This window comes from Epinephelus lanceolatus, chromosome 7 (assembly GCF_041903045.1).
Source record: "Epinephelus lanceolatus isolate andai-2023 chromosome 7, ASM4190304v1, whole genome shotgun sequence".
NCBI lineage: Eukaryota > Metazoa > Chordata > Actinopteri > Perciformes > Serranidae > Epinephelus > Epinephelus lanceolatus.
Window position 1 is genome coordinate 10,918,702 of NC_135740.1, and position 21,156 is coordinate 10,939,857.

The following is a 21,156-nucleotide window of genomic DNA, read 5'->3' on the forward strand; positions in this document are numbered from 1 at the left end:
CAGATGTCAGAGGATAGTTGAGGGCTCTTATTATGAAAGGGCGGAAGTGATGGCGAGTGTTTCCGGTGTTGGCTGATACACGAGGAAACGCATGAGGAAACGGTCCTCGACGCAACAACGGCCGCGGATTGGCTGGTCATCTGTAAGGAGGCTGAAAAAGTGACGCTGGGATGAAAAGCCACGGGACAAATAGCTGATTATTTATTCTGCTGGAAGGATTTGTCATGGCGACACAACTGAATCCATGGCAGGGTAAGTGAATAAGTATAAGATAAGAGATAAATAAGATAGAGAAATTTGGGTTTAGACGATAAAATTGAGTGCAAAACGGCTTGTGTTGTGGTTAACACGGCTCACCTTGTGTTCCGCTGAAGCAATAAGTCGGCTAACGGTTAACGTTAGCACCACCAAGGAACGATGTAACTTAGCTACGTGAGCTGCATTGTTAGTATTTATTGTGTCTGCTGCTGCTGCTGCTTGCCCCGCATTGGGGCGGTGAGGCTTGGCAGCTCCTCGAGTTAACAGCAGAGTCCCGATGCGTGACGTCTGTAGTGTTCATAGGCCATATTATTGGAAATATGGCACTTAAATGACGCTTTGCTAATCAACCAAAGCACAAACATAGCAGAAGGGCAGTATTTTATACAGCAGGTGTTAAGTAGCAGCTGACTTTTTGCTGGAACTGTACTCTTCACCCTGTTATCTTTACCCTGCGGTACAGTCGCGAGGAGTTGACTGTACGAATGGTAATTAATAACACTGAACGTGTACCTCTCCAGCGCCCAAACGGCTTAAAATATTATCTAGTAGCAACTGCTTTGTTCTAATAACCACGTAACAAGCTAACGTGACATATTTAAGACTGTAGAGAGATGTAAGAGCAGCTGTGTTGGAAGTAACGTCAGCCTACTAACGTTACCAGTAATCAACCTTAGCTACGTTACGACGTTTATGAGTCGTCAAAGCTGTCTTGATCCAGTGGTGGTCGTGAAGATACATATACTCACGTAATGTTATTGTTACGTAACTTAAGAACATTCTTAGGTACCTGTGCGGTAAGTTACTTTAGTATTTATATTTTAGACTGCGTCTTGGTGTAACGTAGGGACTGTTCGACATTTGTGAAAGGGGAGGGGATGGTGCAACATGAGAGCATGTTTGCTCCAAAAAAAGACAAAATTCAGTAGTGTAGGGAGTATTCAGATCCTTTACTTAAGTAAAAGTACTAATACCACACTGTAAAAACAGTCTTGTTACACGTAAAAGTCCTGCATTGAAAATGTTACGCAAGGAAAAGTAGGTTAGTATAATGAGGAACCTGTATTTAAAGTATTAAACGTGAAAGTACTCAATGCAGAACTTTTTTTTTTTTTTTTTTTAAAAAAAAAGGTCACAAACTTAATTTAGAAAGTTAGAAAACTTCCTAAATGGCAGTTAATTTCATGTCAATCAGCTAGACCAAACGTTTCAGCTGCACATCTATAAACTGTTGTGTAGTTGAATTTATAACAAAACATATTGAATAAACTTTTCTTATGTTTTTTTTTCAATGCAAAAATCTTAATTTGCAAAGTAAGTAGTGACCAAAGCTTTCATACAAATGCAAGAAATAAAAAGTACAATGTTTCCTTCCATACAAGAAATGCAGCACAAAGTGCTTTACAACAAGGGCAGTATTAGCACTGATTGCTTCACATGAAAATAGACAGAATGAACATAAAACAGAACTGATACATAAAATCATAGAATTGTTAAACTGTAGTTCATAACATTAAGTGAGACTTTGAAAGAGTTGCAGCAGCGTGAAGTGTGAAAAAGAGTTTGAGACCTGTATCAGAAAAGTCAGAGCTAGTTAAAGGCTGAAGTAAATAGATACGTTTTTAGCTTCCTTTTAAAATATTTAGTGAGCTAGCTTCCCTGATATCTATAGGTAGTGTGTTCCATAGCTTTGGGGCATAATTGACAAAGGCTAAATTCACAATCCTCTTCCGGCTGTTGCTGGGAGCCTCCGATGAACCAGCAGCAGATGATCGCAGTGTTCTTTGAGGCAAGTAGTTAACAAGGAAGTTAGAAATGCAGCTTGGTCCCCGCCCATTTATGGCTTTGTATATAATGAGGAGGACCTTAAAATCAATTCTAAATGTAACAGCGGGCCAGCGCAGAGCAGATAATACTGGCCTGATGTGCTCTCTCCTCTTGGTTTTGGTTAATAGCCAAGCTGCAGAGTTTTGAACGAGCTGATGTCTCTCAGTGGTAGTGGGAGGCAAGTAAAAAGTGTATTACAATAGTCGAGTCGACTTGAAATAAAGGCATGAATCAATTTCTTGGCATCTTTTTCATTGAGAAATCGTCACATTTTAGCTAAGTTTCTGATGTGGAAAATGATGTTTTCATCACCTTGTTGATGTGGGACTTGAGACTTAGATCTGAATCAAGGATGACACCAAGATTTGTATCCTCAGATTTAATCCAGGGAGTTGAATTCCACAGATTATAAAACAGCATTTCCCTTTTTGTTTTAGACTCAAGTAAAGACAAGTACCTCAAATTTGTACTTAAGTACAGTACTTGAGTAAGTTTGTTACATTCTACCACTGCCAAAATTACGCATTTGTCATCGATTATTGTCGAATTTTCCCTCTGTGCTTTTTGCTTGTTGCATTGGCTCCAGTACCAATATCTACACTTTGTGTAAATGTGACAAAAAGGGAACAACAATTGCAGCTCCAGGGAGGGTCAACATAATTAAACAAAGTCACACCTCAGCCACTCCCTTCAACCCACAATCCCTACGTCCGCCACATTGCAGAGGGACATTTTCCCTTCTCGGCACCTGAGAGATGGAGTCATACTTGTTACGATGAAGATTAAGATTTTACATACAACACAAATGAACCACATAATTTATGATGTATTTACGGTATTAGTTAGAGTATCCAATACTTGTATAAAGTAGTTACAATGAGTTTTACCTCAACCAGCTACGACATTAAAATGCTGAATGTATGTTACTGAATAATAATCCACTAATAGAACGATGATTGCAGCAGCCTGAAAGGAGCCATTCTGCACAATGAGTGCTATTACTTTTGACACTTCAAGACAAGTATATTGTACTATATTAATATGGTTAGTATAGTAATAGTTATATAGTAATAGTTTCTTATCAGTAATATTCTGAACACGGGACTTTTACTTATAACAAAGTACTTTAATATTGTGGTATTTATTCAGGTGATACATTCAAATACCTTTTTCACAGTAGGTCACTGTGATAATGTGCAGGCATTAGCTATAACAAAAAGACATTCCAAATACAATACAATATTTATATACATATTGTATTGCAATCCCCAATAAGCCAGTTTGTTTGTTCCGCCATTAGAAATTGCATTGCCGTGAGACAACAGCCAATATTACCTCAAACAGCTGTTGCATGCAATCACTGAGCATTATAGTATTAAAAGAATTATATTCATAGAGGTACTGCTGTTGTATAAGTGTCCCATGATGCACTGGTCACTAATGTGGCTAATAGACCTTGTCTGTCTGTCCTTCTATGTACAGGACTAGATCCCTGAGAGCCAGAGGGCATCGGGCTTCATCACAGGTATCGGAGGATTTCCCAGGTTCCACTGTGCACGAGGACAACATGAGGCTTCCTAAACGCTGGGCGACACACAGGTGACGTTCACATACCACAGCACAAAGACTCCTACTGTTCTCTTCCAACCATGGTGGTTAGATAGACACTGTTGGTGAGGTCAAAAATAGGGATGCACCGAATATTCGGTAACTGAACATATTCGGCCGAATATTGCAAAAAACCACACATTCAGTATTCGGTGGAATAAGTGAAAAGCAAGGCTGAATAATAGCGGCGTGTTTTGATAACGCAATCAAACAGCGTGCGGTGAGATCACATGCTATTGCACTGGGACGCTTGGAAAAACAGACAAAACTACATCAGCCTGTAACGCTTGCAAGGACTCGGGACGAGGAGTAGTTTGGTCCACGGAAGATGTTGCACGTCTCCAGTTGTGGAATGTAGAATACATCAAACGGCAACTGTCTACAGCACAGAAACGCTAAGGTTTTCCTTAAATTTCAAGTTGATCTGAAAGCAAGGGGCTTCATAACCACACTGCAGTGCCTCGTCAAAGTAAAAACAGAACTTTGTCAATATGTAATATATATAGGCTATAGTGTGAACAGAAAGAGGACTAAAGCCCCATCAGAGCTGGCGTTGACCAGACCACACCCTTAGGGTGTTTTCACATATAGTCCTCTTGAAACATACCGAAAACAGTCCTCATAAAGTGGTCCAAAAAATGGACTAACAGAAAAGGGAGTTCTTTTTCTGTTCACATTGTCAGTTCATTTGAAAGAGGACTCAGTTCTCTTTGTGGTCAACTTCAGCTCTGATGGAGCCTTCCTGTTCACACTATAGCCTATAAATAGATAGATGGATGGATGGATGGATGGATGGATTGAATTGAATTTGAATCAAATCTTCTGTGGACCGTTAAATTCCCCCCTTGGGAATTAATAAAGTATATAAAATTAAAAAATTAAAAATAGATGTGTCAGCATTTTCTGTGTTGTTTGATGCGTTCTTCATTTCACATCTGGAGATGTGCACTATCTAACAAACTACTCCTCGTCCTGTGTCCTTGGTAGTGTTACAGGTGGACATGGTTTATCTGTTTTTTCCTAGTGTCTTAGTGCAATAGCATGTGATCTAGAGGGCTAAATATAAAGGCAAAGAGCAAAGTGAACCTGGAGCACAAGTTAAGCAAACTGCAAGGCACACTTAGAGTGAACTGTGCTCAGACCACAGAGGGCTTTACAGCGTAAAACATCCCTCTGTCCTTTGGACCCTAACAGTGGATAAGGAAAAACTCCTCCAAAAAACCTATTTAACGGGGAAATAAAATGGTAGAAACCTCAGGAAGAGCAACTGAGGAGGGATCCCTCTTCCAGGACAGACAGACGTGCAATAGATGTAGTGTGTATAGGTCAAAATAATAAATGATACATTAAAAGAAGGAGATACAGAGAGAGAAGCGGAGCAAACAGTAATGACAATAGCTACAACAACATTAGTTTTAGTAATAATATAATAATAATAGTATTTTAGTAGAATATATGTAGAAGGCACCAGGCAGGATCTAAGCATAGCCGCAATTCAAGGGAAGTAAATAAATGCACAGCTGAGATGAGGGGTTGTCGGCTAGGCACAACTATATTTTGATATAATTTCAATAGTTTTGGAAATATAGCCAGATTCAAGACATATATAGTTGTTGCACTTCAGGATCTGCATATCATATGAAACTGGACTAAAGGCCTAGTAATGTTTGTTTTGTGTTTCCAGTGATTAGATCATGACACAGTAGCTCCATAGCACAGGCATGTGAAAGATGGTGTAAGACAGGAAGATATGGCAGAGCAAGGGTTAGTGTGTTCAGAAGGCATTTAACCATACTCTTTATAAATGACTGTTAGATTTATTTCTTCCATTTTCATTTTATACTGGCACCTTGACCACAAGCAAGATTCCCAGAGTAAAAACTGCTCTCTGGCTGTTTGGATTGTATTGGTACTTAAGTGGTGGTGCTTAATTTTGGTCAAAACCTTATGAAAGTGATCAGCTCCTATATTGGTGAAATATTCCCACATCTGAAAGTTTCCATCACTGTATTTGAAGCTTTCACGCACTGCTGCGGTAGCTGTTCTCTTGGTTGAACCTTTAACTTGCAACAAGACTTGATGAGTTAATACTGATGTTGGCCCATCCTCTGTGTGGAATATATTACATGTCATGCTTTTTACATAACTAAATGCTTGATTCACCAGCTGTTGTGGTGCTCTTCTTTCCCAGGTATGCAGTTGGCTGGTAGATGAAGGAAGCTACTTGAGGGTGTGTCGGCTAGGATTGGATTGTGGAGTGAATTTGGGGTTTTTAGGAGGTCTTTCCTGATGTTAAAAAAATCATGAATTATGAGGCAGCGTATTGATTTTCTCAGCTCCTCTCTCTTACTCTGTGTGAGATTGTTGAGACCTTTTAACGGCTCGGTGTCGGATGTTGTCTGCTGCTGCTGTGTTAGCTTGTGCGAACCGGGCAGAGAGAGCAGGAGGAGAGCAGCTCACCAAGACAGGGTTGGAAATAAGTACCAGGTACCAGACAAATGTGGGTAAAAGTAAAACTGTTGCACAATGTGTCACACCGTTTATTCCCTATAAATCTTTCATTAAAGTGATATTATTTTGTTTTGTTTGTACAATTAAAAACTTTTATTATGAAGCCGCGGTACCAACAAAATGTTGAGTTTCCACCAGCAGTAACATGACTCGAAAGCTAACATGAAATGGTAAGATAAAGTAGATATCTGAAACTACTAACAGAGACACAGGAGAGGAACTGAACTCTAAACCACAGATTTTCATTAAGAAGCTACACAAGTACTGACAGTTGAATATCTTTCTCTCTGGTCTCCTACACAGACATGAGTCTCGCGACACACGTTCAAATTCAGATTATCTTTATTGTCCTTTACAGGGAAATAAGTTTGCAGCCAGGATTCAGCTAGTCAGTTCATAACAACAACAACAACAGGACATAGTTTACAGAGTGGTTCAGTAGGACGTTCTACAGTATTCAGGTCAGAAACACATGTAAACAATTAAAGCAATCTGTGCAAATGAGCAATAGGTGCAAATTAACAACAGAGAACGGTTTAACAACAGTTAAACCCATCTACCACTTAACATATAAAGGGCAGCAGGGACAAAGGAAACATTATATCTCTTTGTCCTGTAACAGTTCGAACTCTGACTGAAGGGGGGGATCTTGGCAATCCAGAAGGGAAGTAGCCTCCCTCAGCACCTGTGTGTTTATAGGTTTGAAAACTGGGCTTGACTGCCCCCTGAAACCTTACCAGCCACCATGATAAGGCCACAACACAAAACATTAAGACTGATTTGGTCAAACTCTTATAAAAGAGAGCCATTATCTCAGAGGAGACATTGTTGGACCTTTTTCAGTGTGGAAGCAGCATGGGCTTCAAAACACAGTTTATTATAGAGACTGCTGCCCAAGTTTTTAGAGCAATCACCAACTCGGCATCAACACCTTTGTTGGTGGTTAGTACAGGATTAGGAACGGCCTTTCAAAAAGCATGTCTTTTGTTGTAGACACATTTAATAGAGGGTTTTTGGAATGAGTCCTAAAATGCGGAAATGAGTTAGCATTTCTGTACTCCAGGCTCCCCTCTCTCAAAGTCAGTGGGTTTTTTGAAAGGGTTTTTGTTTAGGTGACTAAAAGAACATCTGTGGTAAACACAAACCTAAGAGACTTAAGACACTGTTGCATGCAAACTGTCACAGTATGTCAAGTGACTATAATGAAGCTTTTCATAGCCACTCTCATTCTGATAGTATAGTCTGTACTTCACTCTGATGATCTCAGCCATTGCTTCCATTTGTCTGCTTATCTCCTCCAGCATTTGGGTCCACCCATGTGCTGGTGTAGTTTGTATAGCTGTCATTTTAACTCAATGTTTCACACTCTAACAGAAATGTTTGTCTCTTCCTCTCTCTCCGCCCTGCAGTGTGTGTGCGCGTGCGTGTGTCTACAGGCGTGTGTTGGCACTGGGTGTGGTTTTAGGTTTGCTGTGTTTGGGGATAGTCTCTCTAACAATGATGGAGAAGACCGAGACAAGCAAACCTCTGGACTGGCACGTCAGCGATGCACATAAAAAGGTGAGAATAAGGCAGAGAGGAGCGGTTTGCAGGCTTCCACATCTGCTGTATGCTGAAAGTTGGCAGTATTCAGAAGTGAAAATCAAGGCTGAAAGTGAAGTATAGATATCTGTAAGGACTAAAAAACACCATTTTGACCCATATTCTTGTATAACAACAGATAAAAGAAACAGCATAGAGGATGTCTGTTTATTGGTCACTCTGGCTGTCAATATCAGTGTGTAAACGTTGTCCTTGTTACGTGGTACCATGCCAATTAGCTTTTCCTTTGTCCTACACCTTTTTGCTCTCTCCGGTAATAGTTGAGCAAGCTTAGTACCTGACAGAACCCTGATCAGCTTTCCCCTTCCCTCTCAGATAACGTTATGCTATATGTCTGGCTCACATAGAGTGTTGAAAAGACCACATTTTGAAAAAGTTTAAATCATGTCTCTGGGGGAAGTCACAATCTTTATACATGTTAGGTTGTATATAGTCACATCTTGAGTTAGCTGCTGTTAAGAAAATGCCAGCTAAGTAGCTAACTAACATCTAGCTAATTTTCATTGAGAGGAGACAGCCTAATGTCAGCTCATCCATATCAGCCAAGTTTGCTTCCTCCTTATTTCTCTTGTTACTTTAAAGAGATTTGGAAAAGGACAAATAGCTTGGATGCTGACATATTTTTAAGATGACATAAATTGTTAGCCAGAAAAAATCAAGGCTAAAGTTCCTTTGTTTATATTATCTCTGTTAGGTCAGCACCATGGTGTAGTAAGTTATAAATACTAGATTACTTTGCTGATCTCCGAAAGGGGAAAAGAGGACATATACCCAGCAGTGTAACGGTTGAGCAATGGGGGGAGGGACTAAGATTGTTCAATTGTGTCCAAGCACAGCCTCACAAAGCCACTACCAAAGCTGTAGACGTTTGATTATTTATGTGAAACACATTTATACATAACGAGCAACTAGGCAAACATCCATTCAGGGATGTGTACTTCCAACTTTAGTTACAGCTAAAGGAATATCTCTTTATGTCTATGCCAGCTAGCAAATTATGTTTGAATAGAGTTTGAATCTGATATGTTTGGATAATGCTGTCAGTGTGATTTTTCTTGTCGCTCTCTGAGACTAGAGCATTGTATTTTGAAAGTCAGGAGCATCCTTCTTGAACAAATTAAGCAAGGGCGGCTGTCAGCTGTCATTGTACCTGCTGCAACACTGAGCAGAGAATCACTCTTTGAAGTGGTTGCCTGTGGTCACAGATAGCCCACAGATTGATGTGTGGAGGGTAAAAAAAGCATGCTTCTTTATGATACAGCTTCCTTTTCTGTGAAATCCAGGTACTCACAGTTTCTTAGCCCTGTCTGGTGGACAGAAGACACTGCTTTTTAAACTGCTTTAAGCTGTAACCACTAAACTGCTTCCTAGTAGTGACCAAAACCAACCTATACACAAAAGTATGCGTCACAGTTCTTCCACGCACACTGAAACAAGCTGCCATGTTACCATGACCTGTTAATGCTATGCGCCGTTGACAGTTCTTTGGCACTCACAGTACCAGTATTACACTCTAACCACCAGTTTCCCTGCTGATGCCGCTGAGCAGGATGCCTTGGGTCACACAGAAATGACAGTTCTGTACTACTGACACGGTTGATGGAGGCCAGCCCCACATTATTTAAATGAAAAAGATAATTATTGTGAAACAGGTTCTGCAGGGAAACAGGTTGTGGCATTTGGCAACGTCAGTCAAACTGTCATTGTAATGACACTGTCTTGAAGCTTCCGTTGTGCTTTCATAACCTGTCTTTTACCTGCAGCTGGTGCACGAGCACGTGCACAGGGTTCTGGAGAGCCCGTGTCGTCCCAGCGGCACCAGGCAGAGTTTGTTAGCTCGACTCCCCGCTTCAAGTCACATGACCCAGGCCTTTCTGTGGAAGGATGTGCCACTCCCTGACGACCTTTTCCTGTATCCACCACCTTTTGGATTCAGAGGTCTTCAGAGCAGAGTAGAGAACCTGCTCAAGCAGGTGAATGCAACGTCTTTCTCTTTCACCTTCCATTATTTCTATCTGATATGGTTTGCAGCTGGTCATTTACATAATACAGCCGTATTTACTTAATGGCACCTTGTGTGGTCTCAGCTACGTGACAAATGGACATTCCAAGACACGCCCGGAGCTGAGCGCATCATATGAAGAGCCTAACCTTGGTTGAAAGCAGCCTCTGCCACACATCACATGCAAATACAGCCCAGTGGCACACCACAGCTGTTGGAACAATACAGTAGAGTGATAGGTGGACGGGATTCACATTACAAACATGTTTTGTTTCGGACTAATCAAAAAAAACATTTATGAAATCTCCGATTACATTCTAACCAATGGTGCAATTAGGTTTTGATATTAATCTACTGACAAGCTAATCTTCAATTCAAGATATCTTCAATTTAGTTTTGAACGGTCATACAGTATTTCAAGTAACGATACTTTAAATTTGTCACAGTTAAAGACAGTTTAAAGATTCTATGTATCTGTGATTGTTTTCAGTCATATGCACTTGTAGATATGTACAACGGTCATGCTGGTTTCTATTCTAGTAGCAACTTAGACCAGAGTCAAACAGATAACTGGCAGAAGACTGCAGCTGCTCCTTTCGTTGGAATCAAATGCGCAAGTTCCGGCGCATACTGTGATGTCGGCTGCCTATAACTCCGTTTATGTCCGTTTATCTCAGTTTACATGCAAATGCGCAACCGGAGTTTTCCAAAATCTCCACTCTGGCCGGAGTTTTTAGAAAGACTCGTTTTCAGAGGAGAAATCTCCGTTTGCGTGTAAACGAAGGGCACAAACGAAGGAAGATGTCTCCGTTTATCAAAATCACCGTGTACGTGTAAACAGCCTCTCAGGGTGTAACCCTCAGCACACTAATGCTCCTTACATATGATGATTGGAAACACCTGAGTAGGTAGGAGGAGCTCCTTACATAGGATGATTAGAATCACCTGAGTAGGTAGGAGGACAATGAAAACATGAGAAATAACAGATCATGACCAATAGATGGCTCCACCAATTGTTAAACAATTAAATACAGAAATAAAGAAACAGAAAAAACACTGTATCTGTAATGATAGAAAAAAAGTTACAAAAAAGGACTGAAATCAGTGTCTTCATTTAGACCTGGATAGATAGTGGCTTTCATTTGGTAAATATAAAAAGTCTCTCTCTGCAAAAGTAATTTGAGTCTGTCACCACCTCTAATGTTTTTTTGAATACTTTCTAGGCCTTCAACCTTAAGTGAGCCCGGATTGCTGTCACGTGCTTCATAAAAGTGCTTAGCCATTGGGTAATCAAAGTTTGCTTTTCTGATAGCATACTTATGCTCAGAGACTCTGTCTTTTAAACGTCGCTTAGTGCGGCCTATATAAAAACAACCACAGGTACAGGACAATCAATAGACCACAAACCAGGGATGCACCGAAATGAAAATTTGTGGCAGAAGCCGAAGCCGAATAATATTAAACGCTTGGTCGAATACCAAGTACCGAATACAAAATGCCGTTTTTTAGTTTTTCATTAGTTTTTGCAGATGAACCCCCTCCACATTAGTGTTGTCACGGTACCAAAATTGGGACCCACGGTACGATACCAGTGAAAGTATCACGGTTCTGAGTAGTATCACGATACCACAGCAAAAATGTGTCAAAAATGTGCAGATGTGCCTTTTGTCATTTATAAAAAGATAAATCAATTTTCTATAATACATCAATGATATTTCAGTGGAATAAATTACTTATTGACCTATTCATACTTCAAAAACAGCATCAATGAGTGATGAACATAGGGGGGATCAAAATAAAATAAATAAATAAAATAAGAATCAACCAGCCACCCTCCTCCCCTGACAAGTAAAGAACAGTCCCTAAAGTGTGGTGAGGTTTGTGGGCCGTTACTGCTAGAAAGAGAGAAATGTGAACGGCTCGTTTCTCCTCTGATACGCCACATACTGTGTGCCGCCACGGCTTGGCTGTTCAGGTACTTTTGGGCAGTCATGACAACAACAAGTTATTCACCTGGAGCCGGACTTCTCCATCGCCGGTAAGCCGTTATCATGCGCCGCCATATTTGACAGGAAAACGTATTCCTGTCTGTGTCTGTGACCCCCGTTCAACCCACAACCGGCGGGATTCGCCGTTTCGTTTCTGCTGCTGGTTGAAATCTGTATTCGCACAGCGTGCTGAATGATTTATTTCGCCTGCACAAAACAATTTTTAGTCGCAAATGCGAGTGCGTTGATGGACGGAGTAAAATATCGTCACACTGCCGACATTTTACTCTGTCCGTCAGCGCACACTGTTTGATTGCATTATCAGAACACGCCGCTATTATTTGGCCTTGCTTTTCACTTATTCCACCGAATACTGAATGTGTGTTTTTTTGCAATATTCTTCCGAATATATTCGGTTACTGAATATTAGGTGCATCCCTACCACAAACATAGTATTACAGTTAATGAATGACTTGATGTCATAAGCCTTGTTAGTGTTAAAGTCACTGAATTGTTTACATTGTTTGATATTGGCACGTTTGCACAAGCCACATTTATAAGTACCCTTCACAGGTCGATGAAGCCAAGTTTTTTTATCTGAAGCAGAGAGATGGCTAGGCACCAGCCTGTCACGTAAAGTAGGGGCCCTTCTAAAACTGGTTTGAGGAGGAACAGGAAAAACCTCTTGGAGCAGAGGGTCACTCTTGATTAAATTCCAATTAGAATGCACAATCGTTTTTTACAGAGCTTGCAAAAGAACTATATTGTGTGACAAAGTAAAATTGCTCTGGTTTTGAAGATTTTTGTCTTATGACATCAAGTCATTCATTAACTGTATTACTATGTTTGTGGTCTATTGATTGTCCTGTACCTGTGGTTGTTTTTATATAGGCCACACTAAGCGACGTTTAAAAGACAGAGTCTCTGAGCATAAGTATGCTCAGAGTCTCTGAGCATAAGTATGCTATCAGAAAAGCAAACTTTGATTACCCAATGGCTAAGCACTTTTATGAAGCACATGACAGCAATCTGGGCTCACTTAAGGTTGAAGGCCTAGAAAGTATTCAAAAAAACATTAGAGGTGGTGACAGACTCAAATTACTTTTTCAGAGAGAGACTTCTTATATTTACCAAATGAAAGCCACTATCTATCCAGGTCTAAATGAGGCTAAAAAAGGCTTTTGTGCCGAAACACGTGGGCTGTAACCCACTTTCATCATGTTTTAACTTTTTCTGAATGAAACAGCCATTTTTTGAATAAAGGCTTTCTATACATTTAAAGAAGAGTGCCTTGGATTTCCCTTTTTTTTGATGTCTATATTCCCACCAAAGAGCACCTTCGTCTCATGATTAGATGAACCTTCTGAGCACTCTGGACTTTTTTTTTTTTGACTGAGAACATACTATACCGCACATCAGTGTCAAGCTTTTTTTTTTTTTTTTTTAGATAATAATATACTGCATATTATGGTGCTAATTTAAAAACAAAACTTTATAGGAATGCCTTTTTTTTACAATGCAAACGTTGTCCAACTAATACCCTTGACTGACCAGGGACTGATAAACGTGCGAATGTAGACAAAAGTCCTCAATTACCTCAGCATTTGGCATGGGGCCAGAAGTGCAACAGCTTTAATCATTTCAACCCTGTGTATACTGTATATATATAAACTAAGAATTCAGTTACCAGTATGTCTTCCACAGAGATTATTTGGCACACTACATACACACACATGCAGACACACAAACAAAATCTTCTATGTTTTAGATGAGTTTACCTTCACTCAGGTGCAACCCTAAAATTAGGAGAGGAGGAATCATTTCCTGTTGGAAGATTTTAATTTCTTGTTTGGAAATTTGAAACACAAAAGTGATTTCTGGCTGCACCTACAGCTGAGGGACTGCCTATCCAAAGCTAAGCTCAGATCGTCAATGCACATTGATATTTGCTCACAAATTGGGTGCCACTGTTATCGGCAAATTCAGCACTGGTAATAGATGCCTTAAAGCAGCATGAGAGAGGGACCTGGTGGTCTCATATAGTGAGTTGGAGGTGGGAGGTGTTGATTAAGCAGATGTTTGTCCCAAAAATCAAGTTTAAACTAAATGTATTGTGTGTGTATAACTAAACTGAGATAAACAGCTGGTGCTGCTAATTCTCAAGTCAGCTGCTGCAAAACCATTGCAGACGAAGAGGGAGCAATGAGATGATATAATTATTTTTATAAGAATAACTCAATCCCCAAACCACTAATGTATATAGGTATTTAGTTATGTTGTGTGTTATAAAATATGCATAGTGACTACCCTCTACTGGTTGAAACCCAGCTATTGCAATTACAGTTTGCTGGCTGATTTGCTGTCAAGCAATGTACCATATGGTGTGGTGGCATATATAATTCATATACTTCATAAAGAACAGTGAAGAGCATGTATCTGTAGAAGAAACAAAACAAAACCAAAGTGCATTATTATCTTCCTGTCAGTACAGCAGCACTTTTCGGATCATAAACCTGATGATTCTGTGTGTTCATTTTCCTTTAAAGCTTCCAGACTCTGACTCCGTGCCCCTGCCAGAAAAGACGTCAGATAAATGTCAGCGCTGTGTGGTCATGGGAAATGGAGGCATTCTCAGAGGCCTGGAGCTGGGCCCACTGATCGACCGCTTTGAGACCATCATCAGGTTAGAAACAAATGTAATGATGTGACTGAATTAATCCAGCTTGATTTTCACTTTAAATCTGCTGCCGCATGTTGTGGTAATTGTTATCATCACAGACACTTCCCACAGCATGAAACAAACAAAGCCACATGACTTAATTATTTACATTAAAAACCAACAACTCTGTGTGTCTCCCTTCTTCAGGTTAAACAGCGGTCCTCTGGGAGAGTTCAGTGTTGACGTCGGAAATCGAACCAGCATCAGGATGAGCTACCCAGAGGGGACACCGCTGCAATGGATGGACTCAGACCCACACACTCTGTTTGTGACTGTGGTTTATAAAAGTGTAGACATCAGCTGGATCTCTGCTATGGTCAACAAGCTCTCTGTGGTGAGTACTGGTGGTGTGTGTTAATTAAATAAAACTGTGATGCAGTTTGTTCAAACATAAGTTCTGAATAATGAAACAATATTCATTTTATTGTGTATAGGATAGCCTTAATCTGAGTTACTTTAAAGGTCCACTGTGTGAGATTCAGGGGGATATATTGGCATAAATGGAATATAATATTCATAACTATGTTTTCATCCATTTATAATCACCTGAAGCTAAGAATCATTGTGTTTTTGTTACCTTAGAATGATCCATTTATATCTACATTTGGAGTGGGTCCTCTGCAATGGAGCTTACAGTCCCAGGGAAATTCTGAATTCTTAAAAATTTAAAGATAATGAATAGCAATGAAAAATTATCAGCATGATTTTTGACCATCAGAAAACTCCACTAAGTTGGCTGCACCCTCACATGTAGCAGTATTTTACAGTAGTTTATTGTACTAAAAGGTCAGGGATGTAACGTATCTGTGTTCAGGTCAGAAATCAAGAGGCTTTCCTTCATCAGATATCAAGCAAAATGAGTAAAGTTATATTTTCATATATTTTCAGTAGATAACAGATTTAAAACATCTGTAAGAAGCAAATAAAATCTTGTGTAAAGTGAATTAAATTACAGATTAAAAATCAGGAATTAAGAACTTAAATTAGTTTAGCAATCTTACAAAGTGATGATGATCAACAATATAAATTTTAAATTTAACCTGAATTTGGAAAATGTGAAAAATGATCAAAGAGGGATGAACAGGGACTTTTGAATGCAGTTAAAGATAAACTGGAAAGAGCAGAGAGAGAACATTCAAAACCTGAAAAGTGAGCAAATAGTAAAAAAAATTAAATCACCTAAATTGTATAAATATAGCTCAAAATATAAAGTGTTTCTAAGCATAATGTACATAAGAAAAAAAGTAATGGATCCGTTAGCGCTCTCAGTTCAGACAGTAACTTTGAAAATGAAGCTGCACATAGATGTGGAACAAGGATTAGACCCAACTCACCACCTTCATTCAGTCAGACCTAAAGGTGTCAGGTTTACTCATATGTTATGCTTTGGAGAAAGATTCAGAAGCTGATCTGTTGTCTTGAGAAATAATTATTTAAAAATCTTGCAGTGTTTAAGACACTTAGGACACACGTGTGCTTTGTGTTTCAGCCTCTGTGGGACTGGCTCTTCTTCTGGCAGAAGGTTCCAGATCAAATCCCTGTTAAACGCCACAGGTTCAGACTTCTAAACCCACAAATCATCAGAGAGACTGCAGTGGATCTACTGAAATACCCTCCACCCAGACTACACCTGTGGGGAAGAGACCAGGTAATAGACTTCTACACTGGAGATTAAATCTGTCTGTCTGTGTCTTAAAGCCAAAGTTAACTGAATACAGAATCAGCACAATACAAACTGTATACAGTATAATTTGTTATTTTTTTACAGACACTTTTTAAAGCCCCCCTCCACCCAAAACTCTGTCACTAGCCTGACCTGCTTCTGTGCAAAGTTTGTTACAAGAGAGGTGTTTTGACATTCCTCTGCTGAAGGGGGCGATGTCTGTGCACTTCCCTAAAATTTGAGATTCAAATACACAGCAGGCAGTCAGATTATATGTAAGCCAATCACTACAAAGGGAAGTGCATATAGACAAGACAGTAGACCTCAACACCTCCAGTGCAGAGCGGACTTGTTACAGAGAGCAGAGTTAGTATCAGCATAGTGAAAGTTTTGACAGCAAATATGTTAGAACTTGCGGTTTTTGGGCGTAAAGTGGACCCTGGATCTTCCTTCTACCAAAAACTTTATCATAGCAGATGTTATTGTATGTTTCACAAACACTAAGGCTGTGTCAGCCACTGTCAGTTACGAGCTAACAAGCTAAAATAACAACATAAATAAGAGATGCTAATCACACTCACCATTCCGATACGTCTGCTAGTCGCTGATTTTGGTGCACAACAAACTCCTCATCTGAGTCTGGGTCTGACTGAGGCTCAGACATGTATGGCTAAATCTCTGCAATGTTACCTTTGACACTCATTCTAGCCATCTTAATGCACACAGGAAGCAGTGGTGGAGGCTAGATCCAGAACCTCTTAATCAGTAATTAATTAGCAGACATTTTCTCCAGCCCCTTGTCAAAGTATTATGTGGGAAAACCATTTTTTATTTGTTGTGTTATTTTGTTAAGTTATTTGGACACAGATTTGACATTTGAATTTAAAACCCATCAAAGTTTCATGTCCAACTTTACCACTGGACCTCCTCCAGCTGCTGCTCAGGTTGTGAACAAACATATTATTGTCAGTACGCAAAAAAAAAACCCACCTAATAAAAAATGACGACTGTAATGTATTCGCCATGATAATAGTTTCATATATTTGTTTTGTTTTCTAACAGAATGTGCCCACCATGGGGGTCTCTGCACTGAATTTAGCCAGCCTTCTGTGCGACGAGGTCAGCCTGGCAGGCTTCGGCTACAACCTCTCCCAGCAGGAGGCACCACTGCACTACTACGACCATCTGCCCATGACTGCCATGCTGAAGCAGACTTCCCACAATGTGGACAGAGAGACTGAACTCTTACAAGAGCTGGTCCGAGAGGGCGCCATCACTGACCTGACGGGAGGGATTCACTGCTCCTTCTGCTCCAGCTGACAGCATGGCACTTCTTTGTTGTAAAGTGCTTTTAAAAAGAAAGAATACATTGTACAAAAACACACAAAGACAACGGTAAGACCAAAGGACTTATAAACGTGTGAGAGACAAGGAAGAAGAGACAGGTGAGAGAGAAACATGGAATAAAGGTAGAAACAAATGTAATATTTGTCACAAAGTGCTTCTTGAAGAACAAAGGACATGATTACAGAAAGAGAGTAACATGGTGTCCACTGGGCCGTACATGTCTGTCAGTATTTACATTTTACAGTTCTCTTTTTGCTGTGTAGCAGCAGTCTCATTGATCTAATCTGACCCATCAACTTTTAAACCAACAATTGCTCTTAAAGTGTCTTTGCTGATGAACCCAACTAAAAGTCAGTGTGCATATTGAAATGTTGAATTAGAATTCTATTATTACTTTAATCCATATCAGCATTTCTGACAGTTATGGGCCCCAAACATGCCTTCTGTAGGTAGCGTTAGGGCCTTTGCACATCTGAAAGTCCAAACAAAGATTTTACACGTTTAGTTTTGGTTTTACATCGCAATTGTGTGAGCACAGTAAAGAAATATACATGACATACCTGTGTCCTTCATGAGCTGCCTCTACCAGCACTTGACATTTGTTGGTTTGTAGACGAGTCAGTCCTGTAGTGTCCTTTATCTTACATCCACTTGGAAAATAACTGAAAAGTTTGTGAGATTTTCCAACTGACTCTTTATAAAGTTGTCCCCTCCTCTCCCCCCATGTGCCACCGTGGCTCATTTTGTTATGTGGCGTTGTTGATTGACAAACTGAAACTTACACTGTACATTTACTACATCTTGATAACGGCTCATTTCTGCTCTGATCCGATCGCAAATGGCTGTCTGCCCTGAGTGCAGCAACCGTCGCTCTCTCTGTCGTTAAACCACACACATTACACACTGAGGCGCTACACTACTCTTATCACTTGACCATAGCTTGTCAAAATTTCCTGTAATTGGTCTGAAAGCCCAAACCATCCTGAAATGTTTTCACAACAGAAACAAACAGAGCCATGCTTCAGTTATATCCAGACTGAGACCGCCTCCTTTTGTCTGACCTAATGTTTGGCTGTTTGGCCCAGACAGTGGTCTCACACCTGTAATTTTGGTTCAGATCAAAGTCCAAAAGTCCAGACCAAACAAGGTAGATGAGAAGGGGCCCTCAATGTGTAGATAAGCTCACCTACTTTTGAACTGAGGACTGCTTCAGTTGACAATTACTGTCTTATTAGTATCTTGTTAGTTCATGATAGTAATTACATAGTAAAATGGTTGTATCAAAACATCCCTAGTAAGCAGACTAAACTGAACCAAGCCTGTTTCTCCGCTTGTTATAAAGACATTTTGTTCACTTTCAAATGAAATGACAGAGTTAAATACAGAGTTAAATATGTTACCATGCATATTATTTATTCCTATGAACACTGGAACAGATGGATCTGTATGTGAAGTTACAGAGGAATGTAAAAAGCGGATTGTTTTGCATCAGTCCAAGATGTCTTCAAATAGTTGAAATTCTATGTTGCTTACAGAATATTGTAGCACACAATATTTATCAGCACATCTATATTGTTCCACTGTATATTAAATTGTACTTGTTTATTCTGCAGTCTTATTAAATGGTTGGTCGGTAAAACGGTGCACAAATGAAATGTGTTATAAATTGTATGTTGTTGCTCTTTTCTTGCATTATTTGTAATGTAGCTAATAACATTTCCACTCATTGAACACACACTTGTTTATATATGTTTATGTCAAGCTTTAGATTTCATCCATTTCAGTCGCCACAACATATTGTACTTTCACTGAAAGTCAATCTTTATGTATCTATTCAAATATTTAACACAGCTAACATCAGCATGAGGTATTTGAAAAGAAGATGTAGACATTAAAAACAGTCATATTCAGATGTGAATTTCACATTTCCAAGGAGTTTACAATCATGTAGCCTTGTTTCAACCAACTGACTGTCTGATCCACAGAAAGACATGAATGCACACATCTGCACGACCCTTGTGTGACCTCAAGAGAGACTGATGTTTTATGATGCGCTTTTCATTTCCAGGACAGTTTTAGATTTTTATCATACTTAATTTATTGCACTGCTTTTGGATCTTGTTATTAAAATGTACATATGGTTGAACACATGAATGATTTTTCATGACTCATTTCAGAAATAGCTCTAAAGATTCACGCTGAAGAAGCAGAAGTGAAATGTGCCTCAAGTGATAAATGTACTTTTCAAAGTATAAAGGAGAGTGTGCAGCCCAGGTTGTTCCAGGTTAGATATTACTACAAATCAGAGTCAGCCTCTCTGTGTCTCAGAGACAGGATCAAACAGCTCGTACACTGCACTTTGTGAAAGTACTAACCACAGTCATAGACTGACAAGGCTTGAGAGACTGCTGGTAGTTCAAATTAAGGTTTCCTTTCAATAAAATCGGTTGCACAAAACATCCTTAAGTCTTCTTAAAGGTTTTTTTTTCTTTATCTTGGTCTTGAATTTAAGGAATTGCTTGAAGTTTGTTAAACAGAGGACCTTAGGAACCAAAGTAAGGAAAAAAACATAAGGTACCTCTGATTGCATCGTAACCACAACATGGCTGAGTTTATGGTGACTGATAAGGAAAAATGAAGGCATCCTAAATGTAGCATCTGTAGGCTATATTCACCTGTTTTACTCGCCATGATTTTATTTAGGCCTACTTGTCTTTTCACTTGATTTTCACTGTAGGTCTTTTGCTGCAAAGACTAACCATTTAATGAATAGGCTATGCAATGTTTGTTATTATTGAAAAACCCCAATATATTATTGTTAAAATACTTATAAATAGTTAGTGTAATTATACATACATAATATGTAATAATAAATATGTGATAATGGTCACAAGCACAAATGCAAGCAAACAGATGTTCTTCATGGAAACAGTTGCTTTACTGTTGTTAAATCTCTTTCAGTGCAGTAAATGCTTTAATGTCTTTTATTGACCTTTTAAGAGATTATGTTCAAACTTAAGGTGCCTTGTGCAACCGGCCCCAAATGACATTCAGTCAAGTTGAATGTCCCACCCCTAAGCCAAATCAAAAAACATAACTCCCTCCCCCAGTGCTTAAAGATTACTTAAGTGCTTCCCCTGTTTTGTGCCAGCCCCTGCCTTCTCACAAATAATGAACAGTCCCTTATGTCTTGATTTGCCTCTGTTTGGAGATTAAATAAATAAAGGTTACTATCACATTATCACTTTATGAGCTAATGAGTTTCTTCTTTATTGAAAAGGCTCAAATTAATTAAGAATAAAAATGCAATGGGTGTTCATCAGGTACTCCAGCTTCCTCCCACAGTCCAAAGACATGCAGGTTAATTGGTGACTCTAAATTGTCTGTAGGTGTGAATGTGAGCATGAATGGTTGTCTGCCTGTATGTGTCAGCCCTGTGATAGTCTGGCAGCCTGTCTGGGGTGTATCCCGCCCCAAGCCTAACGTCAGCTGGGATAGGCTCCAGCCCCCTCAAGACCCCCAAGAGGACAAGTGGTCATGAAAATAGATGGATGAATTACTTTTTGTTATGATTACAATTTTATTATTAAATATCTTATAAAATGTAACAATTCAACGTCTTGTCTGTTTT

At 39.5% G+C, this 21,156-nt stretch overlaps 1 protein-coding gene across 1 annotated transcript; it reads left to right on the forward strand.

Moving 5' to 3' along the window:
• The first annotated feature begins 112 nt into the window (after positions 1–112).
• Positions 113–19,679, forward strand: st3gal5 (ST3 beta-galactoside alpha-2,3-sialyltransferase 5). The gene is made up of 8 exons (XM_033633503.2): positions 113–252; positions 3,568–3,684; positions 7,614–7,764; positions 9,570–9,779; positions 14,343–14,479; positions 14,663–14,849; positions 16,005–16,163; positions 17,241–19,679. The coding sequence occupies exons 1-8, from the start codon at positions 245–247 to the stop codon at positions 17,496–17,498; spliced, it is 1,227 nt and encodes a 408-aa protein (XP_033489394.1). The 5' UTR covers positions 113–244; the 3' UTR covers positions 17,499–19,679.
• The last annotated feature ends 1,477 nt before the right edge of the window (positions 19,680–21,156 follow it).